The 22,810-nt window shown below is 50.0% G+C and overlaps 1 protein-coding gene across 1 annotated transcript in view; it reads right to left on the minus strand.

The window, feature by feature from the left end:
* LOC142013951 (unconventional myosin-VIIa-like) overlaps positions 1-22,810 on the minus strand; it is a 61,556-nt gene that overhangs the window by 14,256 nt on the left and 24,490 nt on the right. Inside the window, exons 5-9 of the mRNA XM_074995973.1 lie at positions 22,280-22,382; positions 22,038-22,194; positions 20,045-20,147; positions 19,597-19,725; positions 16,126-16,234 (exon numbers count right to left, since the gene is read on the minus strand). Of these exons, the coding sequence (XP_074852074.1) occupies positions 16,126-16,234; positions 19,597-19,725; positions 20,045-20,147; positions 22,038-22,194; positions 22,280-22,382 (601 nt within the window). The remainder of the gene's footprint in view (positions 1-16,125; positions 16,235-19,596; positions 19,726-20,044; positions 20,148-22,037; positions 22,195-22,279; positions 22,383-22,810) is intronic.

Here is a 22,810-nt window from a genome sequence, read left to right on the forward strand (position 1 = left end):
AGGTCTTCCTGGTGGAAGTCCTCCTGCTACTTTCTAGGACTTGCTGCACTTCCTCCGTACATGTGCTCTCTAGGGAGCTGAGCCATGGATTAACCACGTTTGTAGTCGCAGGCTTTGGGGGTGCGGATGCACTATGGACCCCCGGGCTTGCGTGAGCAGATCCCGCGCCACCGGAGGGGACATCGGTGGCCGGTCCGACATGCGCAGGAATAGGGGGAACCATTGCTGTCGATCCCACGTTGGGACTATCGGGATCATACAGGTTCCTTCCCTCCTGGCTTTCTGCAACACTTTGTGGATGAGCACTGTGGGAGGGAAAGCGTAAAGCAGGGGGCCCCTCCATGAGATCGCGAAGGCATCCCTCAGGGACCCCCGTCCCAGTCCTGCCCTGGAGCAGAATCGTGGGCACTTCTTGTTGTGCTGAGTAGCAAACAGGGTCTATCTGGGGAAAAACCCCATGCGTGGAAAAATCGGTTGCAGCAGATAGGGACGGATCTGCCACTCGTGCGTGAGTGCGAAACGCCTGCTCAGCTGGTCTGCCTTCACATTGCGAGCGCCTGGTAAGTACGAGGCTTTCAAGGTTACATTGTTGGCGATGCAGCAGTTCCACAACCGGACTGCTTCTACACATAAGGCACGGGACCGAGCTCCTCCTTGCCGATTTATATAAAACATGGTGGAGGTATCGTCTGTACTGATCCCGACTACCTTGCCTTTCAGTTGGTCTCGAAAGTGTCTGCAGGCGTTGAACACTGCTTTGAGCTCCAGTATATTTGTGTGCAGTGACTGCTCCATAGAGGACCACAGCCCTTGCGTCACCTCTTCGCCCATGTGTGCTCCCCACCCTATGAGGGGGGCATCTGTAGTAAGAAAAACCAATACGTGTGGTTGGTGGAAGGGTACCCTTGTTAGCAGGTTCTCGTGGTTTACCCACCATTGCAGGGATTTGCGCACCTCCATTGTGGGCGACGCCATCCTGTGAACAGTGTGTGCTGCCGGTTTGTATACGCTCGCCAGCCAATGCTGCATGCTGCGCATGTGTAACCTGGCGTTCTGTTCTACGAAACGTCGCTGCTGCCATGTGGCCCAGCGGCTGTAAGCACATCAGAACCGGCACCATAGGGCTGAAGGTGAAGCCTTGCGCGAGGGAGCCGATGGCCCGAAAGCGAGTCTCTGGTAGATACGCCCTCGCTGTAATAGAATTTATGCGTGCCCCTACGAACTCTATGTCCTGTGTGGGGTCTGTCTTTGATTTTGTCAGATTGATAAGCAGGCCGAGCGAAGAGAACGTGCCTGCTGTGACACATATTATGCGTAGTACCTCCTCCTTCGAGGCCCTTTTGAGTAGGCAGTCATTCAGATACTGGAATATAAATACCCCCTGTCTGTGCAAGTAGGCTGACACCACTGCCAAGGTCTTGGTGAAGACTCTGGGGGCTGTAGGAGAGCCCAAACGGTAGGACCTTGTAAGTCGAGGGCTGCGAACCAATCTCCATCGTCTAGTGCCGTAAGGATGGAGGCGTTTGTGATCATCCGAAAACGTTGCTTGCGCAGGTACCGGTGAGGCCTCGAAAAATCTAAGATGGGCCTCCCCGTGAGGAAGTACCTCAAGTAGAACCCTCTCCCTTGCAGTTGCTCCGGCACTCTTTCCACTGCCCCTACGAGCATGAGATGGTCTACCTCCTGCTTGAGCCTCGCTACATGGGAGGTCTCCTGGAGGTGGGGCCCCGGGTGGAGGTCATGGCGGTGGGAGCAACTGGGAGGGGATGGCGTACCCCGTGGCTATGATCTCCAGCACCCATTTGTCTGTGGTGATCCTTTGCCACTGGTTATAAAATGGTCGGATGATGACCTTGAGCACTGGTTTCATGCCCTCTGGAAGCGAGTCCATGAGGGAGGTCAACCTAATGTGGTTGTCGAAATTATGGTTCGCTAGATGCGCTGCGTAATTTGCCATTGGCAACAGTAGCGTGGAGGAGGAGTAGACCTTTCTGCCCAACAGCTCTAGCTTTTTGGCATGTTTGTCTATTCCCCCACGTTGCGACGACTCCACCACCAAAGAATTTGGTTGTGGGTGGCTGAACAGGAACTCCATGCCCTTCGTGGGCACGAAGTATTTTTTTTTTTTTTTTCGCTCTTTTGTGGACAGGCGGAATAGTCGCAGGAGTCTGCCATATCATAGTGGCAGACTCCAAGATTGCGTCATCAGCGGTATTGCTATTTTGGAGGAGGCCGGAGGTCTCAGATTTTTGAGGAGCTTATGGTGTTGCTCTTGCACCTTTGCTGTCTGGAAGCCTTGCGTGAAGGCCACCCTCGTAAAACAGCTCTTGGAACTGTTTGAGATCGTCCGGAGGATGGACGCCCCCCGGGGCCGTAGCCTCATCCGGGGAGGAAAGCGAGGAACCGCTGGGGTACGTCTCTCTGGACCCTTCCGGTTCCTGCTGATGATGGTACACCATCTCACTAGAGGTGTGCGAGGAAAATCTCGGGGTTCCATAACCAGTCCCCCCTGAGATGCTTAAGTCTCTGTCCCCGGTCGCAATTGCCCTCGGGGGTACGAGATCGTTCGTAGGGATCTTTCCCTAGTAGATTGCCGATGGTGTCTATGCCCTGCGTGGTAGGGGCAACCATGGCAGTATAAGTACTGGTCTTGGGAAGGTGACCTAGACCACTCCCTTGGTGCATACCCTTTGCGTCTGGGGGAGGGAGACCGTCGAGACCCCGGAGAGAGCGACTTTGCCTAATAGTCCAGCGGTTCAAATCCCAGGAAGGATGGAGGTGGTCCCAGCCAGGGTGAGGCTGGTTGCAGAAATGGAGAAGGGGGCTCCGGGTAGGCCAAGGGGGGGGGGGACCCCTGCCTTCTAGTTGGAGTCTGCAACATAGCGGAGGGCTGTGAGAAAGCAACTCCACAGCCCTGTGCGGAGAGGGGCTGCAATGCCTCCTCTTGTGTGCAGTCTTCCCCCTCCCTTGAGGAGGTAACTCCGCCCCTGACATACAGGGGATCCCGGCCCCGTCCGCACCGAGCTCGGCACACTCGAAGTCGGTGCCGCACGTGCGGTGTCCTTCGGTGCCAGCAGGCTGCGTGCCTGCGCGCTCTGCACCGCCGGTTTTCCGGGGGTCGGTGGTACCGGCGCTTGTTTAGCCGCCGCCCTGCCTGCGGTGCAGGGCGGCTGGCTGATTATCGAAGGGTGAGCCGCTTGCATGTGGCTCTCCGTGCCGCCGCCGATCAGCTGTTGCTGCGGCTGGGGGCTGCTCGCTCCTCCCGTCCCGCTCGCTGTTGCTGCCGGCAGGGATCGGGCTGGGGAGCATACAGGGCATTCCGGCGTCTGCACCGAGCTCAGCACGCTCAAGGGCGGTGCCGCATGTGCGGTGTCCTCCAGTGCCGGCAGGCTACGTGCCTGCGCGCTCTGCACCGCCGGTTCCCCGGGGGTCAGTGCCGCTGCCCGCGGTGCCGCCGGTACCGGCGCTTGTTTAGCCGCCGCCCTGCCTGCGGTGCGGGGTGGCTGGCTGACTATCGGAGGCTGAGCCGCTTCCACGTGGCTCTCCGTGCCGCCGCCGATCAGCTGTTGCTGCGGCTGGGGGCTGCTCGCTCCTCCCGTCCCGCTCGCCGTTGCTGCCGGCAGGGATCGGGCTGGGGAGCATACAGGGGATTCCGGCCCCGTCCGCACCGAGCTCGGCACGCTTGAGGGCGATGCCGCATGTGCGGTGTCCTCCGGTGCCGGCAGGCTACGTGCCTGCGCGCTCTGCACCGCCGGTTCCCCGGGGGTCGGTGTCGCTGCCTGCGGTGCCGCCGGTACCGGCGTTTGCTTAGCCGCCGCCCTGCCTGCGGTGCGGGGTGGCTGGCTGAGTATCGGAGGCTGAGCCGTTTCCACGTGGCTCTCCGTGCCGCCGCCGATCAGCTGTTGCTGTGGCTGGGGGCTGCTTGCTCCTCCCGTCCCGCTCGCTGTTGCTGCCGGCAGGGATCGGGCTGGAGATACTTTCCTCCGTTTCTGCGCTGATGGAGTGAGGGAGGCAGCTTTCCTTTTAAGGGCCCCGGAGGGTCCCTCCTGCTGCGGCCGCTCCGGCGCTTCTGGCTGGAGGGCCTTATCAAGAAGCAGCATTTTTTTTTTTTTTTTTTTTTTAAAAGCCTGAAGAGGACATTGTTGATGAGTCTTTGAGTTTTTAAGTGGGTACTTAGCACCTTCTTTGTGCCGTTTTCCCCGTCCGATGGCCTGCCTTAGCAGGAGGGCTGATAGCCCTAGCTCCTGGCCTCCGGCGCTTGTTACTGGGACTGGCTGAGCTGTCCCTCTCCTAGCTTGTTCGTTGTTGTTTTTTTTTTTTTTTTTAACAAAATAACAACCGGCTAGCTTATAGTAGCCTAAGTGCCTGAAAAAAAACTTTAAGAAAAAACAGATAAAGTCGTTGAATACACTACTTGGCCTTAGCCTAGTTGGATTCCGTCTGCAGCCGACGGCGGTTAAGAGGAACTGGCGGGGACCGGATCGCGCACATGGCCGGGAGCGCGCGGGGGAGCGGCGCGCACCGGCGCATGCGCGGTCCGGCAGAAACTGCTTGGAAGATCCGATCTGCGGCACCGGGCGAGCCCGACACCTAATGTGGAGCACCCACGGGGACACTCGAAGAAGAACCTCTCTTCTGAGTGGCCAATGCCAGATGTCCCACTTCTGACTCACCCCATTTCTGACTCTCTCACATACTGTCTCTTTCAATTCACTTTTCAACACATACTTGTATCGATGTTGTTACTATGTTTCACTCCCTGCAATGCACATATATTCTCTGTAATTTTCTTTCATCAAAGAGTGTTAAGTTAGTGTTCTGACTGATCTATTTCATTAAATTATTTGAGCAGAGTGTTCCAAAATGTCCAACCCATCCTAGCTAGAGTAATTTTTTAAAATATATATTATATCTGGGGTTCTTGTTTCTACTGGTGGTGCACATCCCCACATTCCTCGGACCACATAACAAAATATATTCTCCCCCTGGAGGAGAAAAATTAGAGTGAACATTGCAGATGGTGTAAGTTCGTTGAAGGACATTCCGCTTCCATCTACTTCACTTCAGTTCTTGCCTAACTAAGAATACATTACCAACACCCTGATCAGGATGATGAGGATTTTGAAATGTTCCAAATGACAAGAGAAGCAATAAAAGTAGAAAACTCAATAAATAAATAATAGGGGATTTCAACTGTCCCCAAGCTGATGGAGCTTATGTCACCTCCAGGCAGAGACGCAGAGATAAAATTTCTAGACACCCTAAATGACTGCTTCTTGAAGCAGCTAGCTCTAGAACCCACAAAGGGAGAGGAAATTCTTGATTTAGGCCTAAGTGGAGCACATGCTCTGGCTCAAGATGTTAATATAGCTCAGTGGTCAGCAACCTTTCTGAGGCGCAAAGCCAAAATTTGAGCTTTTGACCTCTATGAAAGGTCCGAGTGCTGGTGATAATTTTTAAAGTCCCTAGTAGTCCTACCTACAACAGATTGATTAATAAATAAAGATGCAGAGCTTTATTGTTGAGGTAGTGGTTGGTAGCATTAGCTGATCTTTTATTAATCCACAGGTGGCATGGCTTTGAGCAAGCTCCTGGCTGCATGGGAGAGGACTAGGCTGAGCTGCTGCCTGACATGCCAATGAAAATCACCTTGTATGTTGGTCTTGGCACCTGTCCGGGGGTTACTGACCCCTGATATATCTCAACAACTCAGTAATAGCAACCATTATATAATTTAATCTAACATCCTTATGGAGAGGGGAAATACCAAAAAAGCCCACCATGGCAGCAATTAGCTTCCGAAAGGAGAACATACACACACAGGAAGCTACATAAATGGAAATTAAAAGGAAGAGTCTCAAAAGTGAAATGCCTGCAAGCCCCATGGAAATTTTTAGGAACACTTTCAATGTACACACCACAATTGGAAAAAACCTAACGAGGGACAAAAAAGTGCCACCGTAGTGTTGTGAAACTGGTAGCACTTTTTTGGTCCTCTTGCTATGTTTTTTGTTTTTTTTTTAAATTGGTGATGTGCTAATTTAAACAAACAACAAAGTAAAAGATGTTAGGGGCAAAAGAGGTAAGTGTCTTATGCCTAATGAACTATCTTGTATATCAATCACAGGTCGATCATGGACATCACAACATGAAAGATTCTTTACTTCTGTACTCTATATTCTGGCCATCTCAACCATCTGTATGGGGCAGTATTAATATTGTGAGAAGTCAAGTCCTCCCAGACAACCTGAACACCCATGCCTCGTCATTTACTTACTACATGTTTTAAACATTAGCATGGTTATTTCCCTGTCACAGTAGTCGAAGCACCAAGAGAAGAATCTGTTGACTCAGTTAAAGATCGTTTCTAAGATCAGTCAGAACATATAGAAAGACAGGTTACTCACCGTAGTAACGGTGGTTCTTCGAGATGTGTCCCCGTGGGTGCTCCACAATAGGTGTCGGGCTTGCCCGGCGCCGCAGATCGGATCTTCCAAGCAGTTTCTGCTGGACCGCGCATGCGCCGGCGCGCGCCGCTCCCTTGCGCGCTCCTGGCCCTGTGCGCAATCCGGTCCCCGCCAGTTCCTCGACCAACCGCCTCGGATGCCCCTGCAAAACACTAACAGAGATCCGAAGCGGGGAGGATGGGCGGGTAGTGGAGCACCCACAGGGACACATCTCGAAGAACCACCGTTACTACGGTGAGTAACCTGTCTTTCTTCTTCGAGTGTCCCCGTGGGTGCTCCACAATAGGTGACTACCCAGCAGTAACCCAAGATAGGAGGTGGGCAATCGGATTATGTGCAGCTTGTCCCCGAGAGGACCGCTGTAGAGAGACGGGTATCCTCTTGGAATACCCTGTGAAGGGCGTAATGTTTGGCGAAGGTGTCGTAGGATGACCAGGTCGCTGCTCTGCAAATGTCTTTTAACGCAACGCCCTTGAAAAAGGCTGTTGATGCCGCCACCGCCCTAGTGGAATGAGCCCTGGGCGTGGCCAGTAAAGGAGTCTTTTTGAGTTCGTAGCACATTTTTATGCAGGATACAATGTGCTTTGAGATTCTCTGCGAGGAGAGACCTTCTCCTTTTGATTTGGGAGCGAGGGAGACTAGGAGTCTATCCGTTTTCCGGAAGGACTTGGTCCTGTCTACGTAGAAGGCTAGCGCCCTCCTCACGTCCAGGAGGTGTAGGCATGCCTCTTCGTTGGAGTTATGAGGCTTTGGATAAAACGAGGGTAGAACAATAGGTTCGTTAATGTGAAACTCAGAAGAAACTTTGAGAACAAAGGCTGGATGCAGCCGTATGGTTACCGCCTCCTTGGAAAAAACAGTGCAGGGTGGCGTTGCCATGACTGCCGCAAGCTCACTCACCCTACGAGCTGACGTAATTGCAAGAAGAAAGGTCGTCTTTATTGTTAGGAGGCGGAGGGGGACCGTGGCCAAGGGCTCGAACGGTGGTCCCATCAGCGCGGTAAGCACCAGGTCCAAGTTCCACGAAGGTGGAATCGGTTTCCGAGGGGGGTATAGGTTTACCAACCCTTTGAGGAACCTGGTAACCATAGGATGGGCGAACACCGTGTGCCCTTCCTCCTTGTGTCTGAACGCCGAGATGGCGGCAAGGTGGACCTTCAACGAGGATAGTGAGAGTCCTCCTCTCTTGAGGTCCAGTAAATACTCTAGTATTGTAGGTATAGGCACCGAAAGGGGGGCCAGCTGTTTGGTAGAACACCAAGCCGTGAAGTGAGTCCATTTCTGCTTGTAGGTCTTCCTGGTGGAAGTCCTCCTGCTACTTTCTAGGACTTGCTGCACTTCCTCTGTGCATGTGCTCTCTAGGGAGCTGAGCCATGGATTAACCACGCTTGCAGTCGCAGGCTTTGGGGGTGCGGGTGTACTATGGACCCCTGGGCTTGCGTGAGCAGATCCGGCGCCACCGGAAGAGGCATCGGTGGACAGTCCGACATGCGCAGGAGTAGGGGGAACCATTGTTGTCGATCCCACGTTGGGACTATCAGGATCATCCAGGCCCCTTCCCTCCTGGCTTTCTGCAAGACTTTGTGGATCAGCACTGTGGGAGGAAAAGCATAAAGCAGGGGGCCCCTCCACGGGATCGCGAACGCGTCCCCCAGGGACCCCCATCCCAGTCCTGTCCTGGAGCAGAATCGTGGGCACTTCTTGTTGTGCTGAGTGGCAAACAGGTCTATCTGGGGAAAACCCCATGCGTGGAAAATCGGCCGTAGCAGATCGGGACGGATCTGCCACTCGTGTGAGAGTGCAAAATGCCTGCTCAGCTGGTCTGCCTTCACATTGTGCGCACCTGGCAAGTATGAGGCTTTCAAGATTATATTGTTGGCGATGCACCAGTTCCATAAGCGGACTGCTTCCGCGCATAAGGCACGGGATCGAGCTCCTCCTTGCCTGTTTATATAAAACATGGTGGAGGTATTGTCTGTACTGATCCCGACGACTTTGCCTTGTATATGGTCTCGAAAGTGTCTGCAGGCGTTGAACACTGCTCTGAGCTCCAGTATATTTATGTGTAGTGACTGCTCCGTGGATGACCACAGTCCTTGAGTCACCTCTTCGCCCATGTGCGCTCCCCACCCTATGAGGGAGGCATCTGTAGTGAGAAAAAATGATATTTGTGGCTGGTGGAAGGGTACCCCTGTTAGCAAGTTCCTGGGGTTTACCCACCATTGGAGGGATTTGCGCACCTCCGGTGTGGGCGACACCACCCTGTGAACGGTGTGTACTGCCGGTTTGTATACGCTCGCCAGCCAGTGCTGCATGCTGCGCATGTGCAACCTGGCGTTCTGTACTACAAACGTCGCCGCTGCCATGTGGCCCAGCAGCTGTAAGCACGTCAAGACCGGCACTGTAGGGCTGAAGGTGATGACCTGCACAAGGGAGCCGATGGCCCGAAAGCGAGCCTCTGGTAGATATACTCTCGCTGTAACAGAGTTTATGTGAGCCCCTATGAACTCTATGTCCTGTGTGGGGTCTATTTTTGATTTTGCCAGATTGATAACCAGGCCGAGTGAAGAGAACGTGTTTGCTGTGACGCGTATCATGCGTAGTACCTCCCCCTTCGAGGCCCCTTTGAGCAGGCAGTTGTCCAGATACGGGAATATAAATACCCCCTGTCTGTGCAGGTAGGCTGACACCACTGCCAAGGTCTTGGTGAAGACTCTGGGGGCCGAGGAGAGGCCAAACGGTAGGACCTTGTACTGGAAGTGTTCGTTGCCTACCATGAACCGGAGGAATCGCCGGTGAGCCGGATGGATAGTTATGTGGAAGTACGCGTCCTGTAAATCGAGGGCTGCGAACCAGTCTCCACCGTCCAGTGCTGTAAGGATGGAGGCGATTGTGATCATCCGAAAGCGTTGCTTGCGCAGGTACCGGTTGAGGCCGCGAAGAGCTAAGATGGGCCTCCAGCCTCCTGTCTTTTTCTCCGTGAGGAAGTACCTCGAGTAGAACCCTTTTCCTTGCAGTTGCTCCGGCACTCTTTCCACTGCCCCTATGAGCATGAGATGGTCTACCTCCTGCTTGAGCCTTGCTACTTGGGAGGCCTCCTGGAGGTGGGGCCTGGGTGGAGGTCATGGCAGTGGGAGCGACTGGAAGGGGATGGCGTACCCCGTGGCTATGATCTCCAGCACCCATTTGTCTGTGGTGATCCTTTGCCACTGGTCGTAGAATGGTCGGAGGCGATGGTGGAATAGCCGCTTCGGATGACCTTGTGCGATGGTAGTGATGGCGCAGCCCTGGATCTGTGTGTCAAACTTGTGGCCTTTGGCCCTGCCCCGAGGACGCACGGCTCTGTTGTGAACTTCGCCTGGGAGTTCTGTACTGCTGGTGCTGTTGCTGTCGCCCTTGCTCGTAACCCCTGTGGTACTGGGGACGCTGTTGCTGGTATTGGTACCGTCTTTGTTGAGGGTAGTACTTTTTCTTTTTGTATGGAGGGGTGTAAATCCCCACGGTCCTGAGTGTGGCTCTTGAATCTTTACTGGAATGAAGGACCGAGTCAGTTGATTCAGCAAACAGCTTCTGCGAGTCGAAGGGAAGGTCAACTATCTTCGCCTGCAGATCCCTCGGTATACCCGAAGTCTGGAGCCAGGACTCCCTTCGCATCACCACTGCCGTAGCTGTGGAACGTGCTGCTGTGTCCGCAACGTCCAGGGCGATCTGAACTCCCGTCCTCGAGGCCGCGTAGCGTTCTTGCACGATGGCCATGAGCACCGGCTTTTTGTCCTCTGGAAGCGAGTCCATGAGGGAGGTTAACCTAGAATAGTTGTCGAAATTATGGTTCGCTAAGTGCGCTGCGTAATTTGCCATTCGCAACATTAGAGTGGAGGAGGAGTAGACCTTTCTGCCGAACAGCTCTAGCTTCTTGGCATCTTTGTCTGTTCCCTCTGTCCTGAATTGAGATGTCTTTGATCTTTGTTGCGACGACTCCACCACCAAGGAATTTGGCTGTGGGTGGCTGAACAGGAACTCCATGCCCTTCGCCGGCACGAAGTATTTCTTATCCGCTCTCTTCTGGACAGGCGGAATAGTCGCAGGGGTCTGCCATATCATAGTGGCGGACTCCAAGATTGCTTCATCAAGCGGTATTGCTACTTTGGAGGAGGCCGGAGGTCTCAGATTTTTGAGGAGCTTATGGTGTTTCTCTTGCACCTCTGCTGTCTGGATGCCTTGCGTGAAGGCCACCCTCTTAAAAAGCTCTTGAAACTGTTTGAGATTGTCCGGGGGATGGACGTCCCCCGGGGCCGTAGCCTCGTCCAGGGAGGAGAGCGAGGAACCGCTGGGGTGCGTCTCTCTGGACCCTTCAGGTTCCTGTTGGTGATGGTACACCCTCTCACTAGAGGTTTGCGAGGGAAAATCTCGGGGTTCCATAACCAGTCCCCCCTGAGATGCTTGAGTCTCTGTCCCTGGTCGCAATTGCCCTCTGGGATACGCGATCGTCTGTGGGGATCTTTCCCTAGTAGATTGCCGATGTTGTCTATGCCCCGCGTGATAGGGGCAACCATGGCAATATAGGCACTGTTCTTGGGAAGGTGACCTAGACCATTCCCTTGGTGCATACCCTCTGCGTCTGGGGGAGCGAGATCGACGAGAGATCTGGGACGCTGGAGAGAGCGATTTTGAATAGTATTCCAGCGGTTCAAACCCCAGGAAGGGTGAAGGTGGTCCCAGCCAGGGTGAGGCTGGTTGCAAAAATGGAGACGGGGGCTCCGGGTAGGCTAGGGGGGACCCCTGCCTTCTAGTTGGAGTCTGCAACATAAGCGGAGGGCTGTGAGAAAGCAACTCCACAGCCCTGTCTGGAGAGGGGCTGCGATGCCTCGTCTTGTGTGCAGCCTTCCCCCTCCCTGGAGGAGGTAACTCCGCCCCTTGACGTGTAGGGGATCTGTGCCCCGTCGGCGCCGTGCTCGGCACGCTCGAGGGCGGTGCCGCACGTGCGGTGTCGTCCGGTGCCTGCAGGCTGCGTGCCTGCGCGCTCTGCACCACCGGTTCCCCGGGGGTCGGTGCCGCTGCTTGCGGTGCCGCTGGTACCGGTGCTTGCTTAGCCGCCGCCCTGCCTGCGGTGCGGGGCGGCTGCTTGATTATCAGAGGCTGAGCCGCTGCCACGTGGCTCTCCGTACCACTGCCGATCAGCTGTTGCTGCGGCTGGGGGCTGCTCGCTTCTCCCGTCCCGCTCTCTGTTGCTGCTGGCAGGGATTGGGCTGGGGAGGCTTTCCTCCGTTTTTGCGCTGATGGGGTGAGGGAGGCAGCTTTCCTTTTATGGGCCCCGGAGGGTCCCTCCTGCTGCGGCCGCTCCGGCACATCTGGCTGGAGGGCCTTGTCGAAGAGCAGCATTTTAAGCCGCATCTCCCTGTCCCTCCTTGCTCTGGCTGTTAGTTTTGCACAGAAGGAGCATTTCTGTGCAACATGGGACTCCCCAAGGCACCTTATGCATAGACTGTGCCCATCAGACGCTGGCATTGCCTCTCGGCAGGACTCACATTTCTTAAATCCTGAAGAGGACATTGTTGGTGAGTCTTTCAGTTGTTAAACGGGTACTTAGCACCTTCTCTGTGCTGTTTTCCCCTTCTGATAGCCTGCCGCAGCAGGAGGGCTGATGGCCCTATGCTCCTGGCCTCTGGCGCTTGTTACTGGGACTGGACTGAAAGCTGTCCCGCTTGCTGTTTGTTTGTTTGTTTGTTTGTTTTTTTTTTGAAAAATAACAACCGGCTAACTTGCAGTAGCCTAAGAACTTGAAAACTTTAAAGAAAAAACAGTTAAAGCCTATTGAATATGCTAATTTGGCCTTAGCCTAGTCGGATTCCGTCTGCAGCCGACGGCGGTTAAGAGGAACTGGCGGGGACCGGATCGCGCACATGGCCAGGAGCGCGCAAGGGAGCGGCGCGCGCCGGCGCATGCGCGGTCTGGCAGAAACTGCTTGGAAGATCCGATCTGCGGCGCCGGGCAAGCCCGACACCTATTGTGGAGCACCCACGGGGACACTTGAAGAAGAATGCCTATTCCCTTCACATGATAATCCTACAACCCTGGGTGACCAAAATCCAGTTAATGGCTCCAAAATGTGTTTGAACAGACCATTTGTCATTATGGTACATGTAAACTCAATGATAACCCATGCTGCTTGCTTGCGTTCTGTGCCTCCCAGAATCTTTCCACTGTTGGGTCATGATTCAAGCAACAACAAACAAAGCAGGTTTCATGGATTTTTCATTATGGAATCATTCACAAGAAGTCAGACCACATCATTACACACAATAGGCTTCTCTTCGCCTCCTGTAAAGAAGCGGTTTCCAACTTTTTCAGTAACATGGCACGCTGCAATGGAACAAACAACTCCATGGCATACCCACTCTTTTTCAGCTGAATCAATGGCTCATAAACATCACCTTTACTTACATTTACTATACTTATGGTCTTACCAGAGAGGCTGGCAACATAGTAGTGAATACAAGCTAAACAAGGATAAAATGCATTAAGGTTTCAAATCCAACACAGAATACACCATCTTAGATTGTGAGCACAGATACATTTTCAAAATCTCCTCAATATCATGCTAGGTATGTTGAGTAAATGAGTAGTCACTGAAAGCAGGCTCTCCTCCCACCAGCCTGTTAGATCCACAGTGTGGCATTTAAACCTTGTCTCAGCTCCAACAGGCTTGTGCTCCCTCTACAGCAGAGAAGAGGAACGCGCTCCCTGTCAGTTTGTTTGGGCCAGAAAGCAGCATTTCAGCTGCCTCCCAGCACAAACAGGGGCCTGAGGGTCAGCATTTCCGCTCAGAGTGGTGCTGCAAACAGCCAAAACAGAGAAGAAATTGAAGAAATTTCATGGCACACTTGGATAGTTCATGTGGCTCACTGACTGAAAACCATTACAGTAGAGTATATTATAGTGCAAAATTCATGACAAACAGATCACCATCTAGGGGTCCCCTTGCTCCCAACAGTAAGTAAGCCTCTACAATGAAGAAGTTTGACATCAACACAATTTGCATGCCAGGTTTAGCCCACAAATTTTGTACTGACATCAGCAACAGATTTTTGGGCCTACCTAATCTGCCAGATGACATGGAGGCTTCCTGGTTCTTGTTCACTTCTACCCACAACAAACCAATCTGCTGAGCAGACGATTGGCTATAGGCATCCAGCACACTAAGCATGGCTATCAGAGGAGGCTTTCCATGTAATTAAATCACAGCTCACCAGCATGGTGATAGGTGCACTCATAATCGGCTCAAGCAAACACTAAACACACTGGCATTCCATGATCAGGAGGCTTATTATAACCATGTTGTGGATGACGTTGAATGTGGCTTAGCTAGAGGTGACTTGAAACCAGCATTCCATGCCATGCATAACCTCAGTGGTAAAGAAGTAGTCACTACGAATACTATCCGGAATGACAAGGAAGGTCATCCATGTAAATCCAATAATGATATTCTCTCACTGGCCTATTCTGTTCATTCTCTCTGAAGCACTCACTTCACAAGGCCACAATCATAATCAGAAGACTGGATAGTAGGTCACAAATATTGCTCAGACCTAGTATGGTTGTTTTCATGTTCTGGGTTCCCTTTCATCTGGCTGTTGATCTTAGTCAAGACGGAAAGTTGGTGCTGACATACTGGAGCCAGGGGGTCTGACAAACAGGGGAGGTGGAGTTGGGTGTTCCAGAGTACCATTTCAGGAGGGGGAAGCAGCCAGGCATATCAGGACACTGCTTATGCATCTTCCCGTTCCCTTGACTCTCAGGGAATAAGGGGAAAGTATATAGATCGCATGAATTACTCCTTTGCCCCCTCCCCTAACTGGCCAGGAATGAGAGGCATGTGTACAAACCATGTACTACCCCCTCACTCCATGACAGTCAGAGGAACAGGAAGAAGAGCAAGCAGGATCCTGGCTGCTGCCTGCACTGCTGCCCTCCCAAAACGGTGACCTTGTGGTTGCTGTCCATGTGCTGCTATCACCATAGCTTTCGTTGTCTCCTCAGCTATTCCAGAGATCAGAGCTTTGTGAGGGGCACTTGTTCAGGACAAACCTGAAGCTGGATCAGAGCCAGTTTAGGTATTTCTTTTCCTTTTATCCCTAGACCTTTTTGCCTGCAAGATAGAATGTGGTGTGACTAGGAGCACCTGAGACTATCCCCAGCAGGAAGAGTGCAGATGGACTCCGCCTGACTAGAGGCAAGAGTCGGAAATCCATGGGCACGGGGAAGCCAATGGGTCCTGGCTTTGTACCAGGCCCTTGCCTGAATCCTGACAGAGATATCCAAGACAGAGACAGGAGTTATTGGAGACTAGGTTTTATTATTTTATCTCTGAACTGGCTTAACAAAGGGTGGTTGAACACCAGGCTAGGAAGTCCCTTGGACCAAGTAACTGTTTTTTGACACTGATCAGACTTCCAGGCACTGGGGGAGGGGGCACAGGGAAGAGGGGAGGGAGGAGCAGGAGGTGGCACTATGTTCCTCTCACTACAAGGTGACAACCGACAGACTCTACTAGTCAGGGTCCCACATGCCTCTGGAAGACAGAAGGAAGAGTCTCAGGTGCGACCTTGATGCCATCGGTACTTCCATGACAATAAAGGAGTGGGCCAGGAGAATTCATTTCTAACCGCTCTTAGTTAGCTATTTCTGGAGGCCTGTGAAGCCATCCTAGGGCCAAATGATCTCAATGGAATAAGAATTCTCTGCAGTGCAAAGTGATCAGCTGCGGAGACTGTTCTCTCCTACAGACAACCTCCCAGCCTTATGAGGATTCTCACCAACAGCCACAGTCTATATCGCAGGAACACCAGTCCTGGGACTCTTCCTTGCAACAAAGCCCACTGCCAGCTTTATCCACATATCTTTTCTGGAGATATCATCACTGGACCTAACCAGGTTATTCACAGAATCATGGGCACATTCTCATGTTCCTCGACTAACATCATATATGCCATCATGTGCCAACAATGTCCAGATGCTTTGTATATCGGACAGACTTCAAATTCTCTTAGACAAAGAGTTAATGGGCACAAAACGACATAAAAACACTCCTGACCCACAAACCAGTTAGTTGGCATTTTAATGGAGTGGGCCATTCTGTTAATGACTTAAGAGTTTGGGTGTTACTGAAGAAAAATTTTCACAACACTCTTCAAAGAGAGGCTGCTGAACTCTCTTTCATATTCAAATTTGACACATTAACATGTGGTCTGAACCAAGATTGGAATTTTCTGGGTCACTGTAGGGGCTCATCTGCATACTTGGCTTAATCTAATTCTTGACTCCCCCTCCCCCAGCCCTCTACTCTCTGATTTGCTCACTTTGGTAATTTTTCTTCCGATTTGTCCACCTTGATTACGGTTTTTGGTTCTCTGTGCCTTAAATATTGAATCTGTTCTGGTATGGCTATGGTCTGAAGAAGTGGGTCTGTCCCACGAAAGCTCACCTGATAAATTATTTTGTTAGTCTTTAAAGTGCTACTTGACTGCTTTTTTGTCCTGCTTCAGAGAGTGTACATGTTCTGTTGGGACAATGCCACACCAGGCTTTAGGGTCATGGATATGATAGATGTGCCCAGAAAGGCTCTTCCAGACTTTTCTGATTTACCTTTCCTGTCCCTTACCCTCTGCTTGCTGCAGGGTGTGGAAACGCTGAATCTGCTCTCCCCGGGTTATAGACAGCTTACAAATGAGGCATTTCAATAGCTCCTGTTCCTTGACTCCAAACTGACCCTGGGAGAGAAGGGACCAAAGAGAATGATCAGTTGGAACTGCTAGTTCCATAGTGCTGTGGCCATGTCTCTGCACCTCTGTGCAGCACCCAGTACAACAGGGCCATGATCTGGACTGGGGCTTCTGGACAGTATTGTAATGTAATAAAAAAAATGACAGTGAGGAAATCAAGTCACAAATTCTGATGTTACCACTCTCTCTAAGACCAGCTTGCTTGCTCGCTCTTACAACACATAGCTCCCTCCCTCTTGGGCCTTCTTGTGCTGCTGCTGCAGCCTCTACCCAACCCATGCACACACACACACCTTCCTAGCAAGAGCCACATTTACATCCAATTAGCTATATAATACATTATTAAGCACTTGAGATGAAAGCTGTGTCGGGGAGAAAGAAGAAGTTACCCATTTTTGTACAGTAACAATGGTTGTCCAGAATGTGTCCCTGCAGATGCTCCACATAGGTGTCAGCACACCCCTGCACTGTAGATCACAATGTTTTGCAGAGGAGTGTCCCCCTCCCCCGCACATGACCACTAGATGTCTGAGGACATCACCAGACTGCGGAGTGAGCACACGGCACAGCTCTCACCTGTTCCTTTTCTACCTGGAGTTCTTATAGACTCCAAGTAGAGGGGAGAATGGGAGGGTTGTGGAGCACTCACAGGGACTCATCTTGGAGAGCCATCATTACTGAGTAACTTCTTCTTCTCCTTCAAGTGCTCCCTGTGGGTGCTCCTCGGACGTGACTCTGTAGCAGTACCCATTTGATGGAGGTGGGTATTACAGTCTTTATGTGGATTGATGCAGGACCATATCTGCCAAGGCAGTTGCAGGTATCAGCCCTTTCTGCAGCACATAATGCTTTGCAAACATATGGTGTGAGGACCACATGGCCGCTCTACAGATGTCTACCAGAGGGACATTACTAAGAAAGGCATTTGTTGCAGCTATGGCTCGTGTGGAGTGGGCTCTAATGGTCTGTGGCAAATGCTTTCCTTTAGGTTGGTATGCAGTGTATATGAACTCTGCAAACCAGTTGGATAGGTGTTGTACCCAAATACCTGTTCACGTACGAGGCCCTGACCATTGTATGAAGAGTTTGTCAGATTTTCTATTTGATTTAGTTCTATCAAGGTAAAAAGCAAGTGGGAGTAGTAGTTAGAAGGGATAAATATTAGATAGCTAAATAAGGAAGGCTGAAACACAAAGTCTATAGGTAGAGACCTACAAGATTGTAGTTTGCCTATTTTAGGCCTTAAAATGAAAAAAAGGCTGATGCCACTAAATAATCAAAAATAAATCAATGTCATAAGATTATTGCAAAAGGTATACCACAAGGTAAACTTGCAAAATTTGGTCAAAAATTATTTTTAGATTGCAAAAACACTGTAGAAACATATTTTTGCTTAGTGTGCGCCTTAATCACAGAATACAGGCTGCGTATCAGTGATAACAAGAATAAAAAGAACTATATATGACCTATAAAAATAGGGTACATCAAGTTTTTGGAGACAACAAACCAAAAGGAAAAAAAGGTTGACACTTTCATGCACATATGCAGAATATAGATATAGGCAAAAACACATCATAAAAAGATGATGCCCAAACTGAAAAAGCGGCGCTTCACATAGAAAAACTCCAGCAGATGCCATCCTCTTACTTATGATCACTTTGTAAGAGACCCATCAGACTCTAACACTGTTCTAAGAGGAGAACATGATGACAGCGGGGCATGTGTATGTTTACAATTTGAGTCTCATGACACAAAAACAAAGGGCCAGCAAATGAAATAATTAGTCTATAATTATTAAATAATTAGTATATAATTATTAAAAAAGAATAATTAGTAAACAATTTGTATCTGCAAAAACAATGAGGCACTTAAAGCAAGCAAAAGGAATTATATCTTCACATAACACATAGCCAACCTGTGGAACTCCTTGCAAAGGGATGTTTTTAAGTTCAAGACTTTTAACAGGGTTCAGAAAAGAGCTGGATAAATTTAAGGAGGACAGGTCCATCAATAGCTATTAGCAAGGATGGGTAGGAATAGTGTCAGAAGCTGCAAATCGGTGACAGGGGAGGGATCATTTGATGATTACCTTTTCTGTACATTCCTCAGGGACACCTGGCTTTAGCCACTATTGCAAGACAGGATACTGGGCTAGATAGACCTCGGTCCGACCCACTATGGCCATTCTTACATTCTCATTCTTATGCTCTGATATTCATTATTGTATTAATAAACTTTAATCAAATTGATAAAATATATTGGACTGTGCCATGTAATTGTGTGTGCTACTTTCCTTGGTTTTCATGTGTTCTTGTGAGCTCCACATCTGAAACAAGTGGCAGAGGTAACTCTGTTGAAATCAAGAATGTAGCCACCATTCTAAGGTCACTAAAATTACTTCAACAAAAATAGCTACATCTCAGAGAGCTGTGGCACATCCCATGGTGGGACTCTGAAATGAAGTCAGAAACCCAGAACTGGATCTACTCATCGGGATGCCACTGTTGAGAGTAGAATACTGAGGTAGCAGAAGAGGGGGTGGCACACAGGAGCCTGTAAAGAAGATGAGTTGCTGCATTGTGGATGAGCTGGAGGTTTTTCAAATCAGGGAGCGTTATTCTTAGTGAAAATTGCAATAGTGAAGCCTAAATTACAGGAAACTGCACTCCACCAAGGCTAGCTCAGATGCAATGTGCAAACAGGCCTGTGCGAACAGTAGATGACCAACAGATGAGGAAAAACAAAGCTAGTTTCTGTGTTTCAACAAACTAGGAATTAAAGAGATATGGGTGTCAGGCCAGAAAGAAGAAGGCTGCAGTAATTCAAAAAGGAGATATCAGAGCCTGAACAAGTGTTTTAACACTGAGGGCAGAGAAGACAGATTAGGTTTTCAATACAATATAAAGAAAGCAGGATTTGGATTCTGCCTGGATGTGAGGGACTGAGATAGAAAAGGATTGGTCTGTAGCCCCAATACTTCTCCAGCTCCACTTTTGAGCCTGCCTTTGAACTGAGTAACCTGCTGGTGGTTAAAACCTATGTAAGGTGTGTGATGGGGGAGAACAGGGCTTCAAGACACCAGACAGCAGAGCAATCTGATGTATTCCTAGGATGACTCCTCAATTTTTTGGAGTGTCTTTACTATCAGGGATAGGAATCCCCTCTGCTGCATCAGTCAGGGGTAGCATAAGCAGCACCAAAGCATGGAAGGAACCCAAAAATGGACCCTTTCTGTCCTTCATATATAGATTTATAGAAAATTCCTAATATAAATATTTCCCAAAGCTCTCACATATCCCCAGTGGGAGCACAATCTTGTCACACACTTCTTAGCCTCTCACTTGACTCACCGCTGCTGCCTTCAGCCACCCTTTGGCTGTTTCACTAACTCTCACAGCCCCATTGTTCTCCTGGGACTGGAAGGTCACATTGCCCAGAGACAGGACTCCACCCAGGATTGTCTGCGTGTCCACCTGCTCCTAAAATACACAACAGAGATGACATCCACAGATGTGTCTGGACATGTACGTATATGATGAGCCCAAGCATCCCCCATCTGGTGGAACTTCAAACTTGCTGCAGTAGTGGAGGGAAAGGAAGGTCAGATATGGGGAAGAAAGGGCACTCTGAACTGAATTTCTTAGCCTGTGAGCAGCACAGTAAACTGATGGAGGGAAGCGGAACTAGAGCAAATGGGTTGAACTGAGTGTGGAAATAGAAGCCAGGAATAGGGATCCCATGATTCTACAGGGGGGCATGAGCAGGTGGTAACAGTGACAGAGTATCTATGGTACTCACCTGTTCCTGGAAGCCCACCATATCCAGGGCATTACGCACCTCCCAGTACTTGTGCTTCCAACATGCAATCACATCCTCTGCCCTGACCCAGCCACTTATGTACCTGGGAAGACAAGTGAGTCAACCTGTCATTACTTGTATTAGGATACAGTCTGGATACTGTGGTGCTCCGTACCTGCTTTCATCCTTTGCACGCTATTAAAATACTTTATGTACAAAAATATCCTATGTGGTATCATATGAAAACTCATAACTCACTGGTCAATATTGTTCTGATAAAATGTGAGGCAACAATGTATGTAATAAGATTTTATTGTATGATGTTACTATGACATACTCTCATCTAGGGAGCAGCCTAAACTGTTTCTCAGAGACAAAACAAACAGAGTCCTCAGACAGGTGCAAAACAGGCCATATCACTTGCTAATTGTTATTTGTTGGCAGGTAAAGCGGCACAAGCAAAATCAAACTTAAAAAGTAATAGTTTGGGGCTTCATTCCACCAAGAGTTTGTCTCTTGAACTTCAGCTGGAGACACTTCTCAAAAAAGGCAAGGCAAAGAACATCATTCTTCTCTTTCTCTCTACCCACAGCATCCATGATATCTGAAGAACATAGGAAGCAGCATGGGACAGGTGAAGAGATCCTGACAGAAAGAAGTTGAGCTAGTAGGACTACTGATGCATGAGCTAAGAAACACCTTGCTTTGAATTCACCCAAGTTTGTTAAGTTGGACATTAGTTATGTTCTACTTTTTTCTTGCAACAAAATCTGACTTTTATGCCTCATTAGTTGTATTCATTTAAAATCTATGTTTCGAAGTTAATGATTTTTTATTGTTTATCTAAGTCTATCTGTTTGAACTGAAGTTTTTGGTAAACTCCATTTGGGATAAGATTTGCATATATAATTTTTTATTAATAAAATTACAGCCTTCATCTGACTTGTGTTGTTCAGTACAAGACACACATTTCTGGAGAAACTCAGGGACTGCAGGTTTGCTGGTTTTGTTCTGCTGTAATACTCATTCAACATAACTGGGAATAATTTACATGCTGAAGCCAGTGTGTGAACAAATTAGGAGTGGCAGTTCTCACAGCAAGGTAATGTGAAGGGCACCTCATGTAGGAGACCTGAAAGGATACAGCTGTTCATCAGTCCAGAATGTACCCTGGTGTATCACATATGCCTCATATGGGAACACTGTGCAGGACTGAGTCAGTCCTTGTGCCAAAATGATAGGTCAGGCACAGGATGTGGAGAGGACTGCAGGGCCGTGTCTACACGTGCCCCAAACTTCGAAATGGCCATGCAAATGGCCATTTCGAAGTTTACTAATGAAGCGCTGAAATGCATATTCAGCGCTTCATTAGCATGCGGGCGGCAGCGGCACTTCGAAATTGACGCGCCTTGCCGCCGCGCAGCACATCCAGACGGGGCTCCTTTTCAAAAGGATGCCACCTTCTTCGAAGTCCCCTTATTCCCATGAGCTCATGGGAATAAGGGGACTTGGAAGTAGGCGGGGCCCTTTCGAAAAGGAGCCCCGTCTGGACGCGCCGCGCGGCGGCAAGGCGCGTCAATTTCGAAGCGCCGCTGCCGCCGCATGCTAATGAAGCGCTGAATATGCATTTCAGCGCTTCATTAGTAAACTTCGAAATGGCCATTTGCATGGCCATTTCGAAGTTTGGGGCACGTGTAGACGTAGCCCAGAGGTACAGAGAAAGAACTAATTTCCTGACCACTGACAGAGCCAGGAACAGAACGCAGTCTTCTGAGTCCCAGACCAGTGTCCCATCATTAGACAATACTTCATCTCTGTGCAGATCCCAGCTCCAGCCTTCCATGACAATCCCCAACCTTGTGCTCTCCTCTTATTACTTAGCCCTCACATCAGATCCAATCCTCTTCCCTGCCACCTCCCACATGGGGCTGTAGGAGCCCATTCTGATCTACATCCTACTGCGAAGCCAGTGCAGATCCTACCACTCATGTACCTGTACAGTGAGGGATCTAGCAGTCCATATATCTCCCTTTCCTCTGCTGTGAGCCCAGCAAACATATAGTAGAAGACATGGAAATTCCTCTCGCCAGCATCTTGTTGCACCACACGAGACTTCTCTAACAGATACTCACTCAGCTTGGCACCCCTCACTGTATGGGAAAGGGGCAAAAGGAAAGAAATCATGACACAAAATGACAAGTTCCACTAATCCAGAGACCTAGCCCTGGGTCCCACCTGTACTCCTCTGGAACCTCAGCTGTATGTATTTTCCAAAGCGACTGCTGTTGTCATTCATCACTGTTTGTGCGTTGCCAAAGGCTTCAAGCAATGGGTTCACCTGAAATGGAAATGCAGAGTTGATGTGGAAGTCTAAAACAAGAAATCTTTAATGTTCCCTCCCAGCTACAATGGAATGGCCCAGGTAGGTTGCAGAGGGAATCAGAGGAATTATGTAATCGTGTAAAACAGCCTCCTGGCCTCCTGACATCCAGAGAGAAAAAATAAGATTTTTAGTTAGTCAAATACAGCTGGTAATTCACAATGTAGCAAAATAATTCAATGTAACCATGGACTGTATAAACACATGTACTATGTCCTGGAGCAAAGAGAGGATAGTATCATTTGTCAGGCCCTGAAAAGAATCCTTGGGTTTCTGCCCTCAGCCTCTTAATCCCAGAAGCCTCCCACTCCCACCAGGCAGGGAGAGTAAGGAGGGGCCCCTCTTATGGATGGCCCCAGCTGGGATATTGTTTGCAGGTCGATGTC

This window comes from Carettochelys insculpta, chromosome 5, assembly GCF_033958435.1.
Source record: "Carettochelys insculpta isolate YL-2023 chromosome 5, ASM3395843v1, whole genome shotgun sequence".
Taxonomy (NCBI): Eukaryota; Metazoa; Chordata; order Testudines; family Carettochelyidae; genus Carettochelys; species Carettochelys insculpta.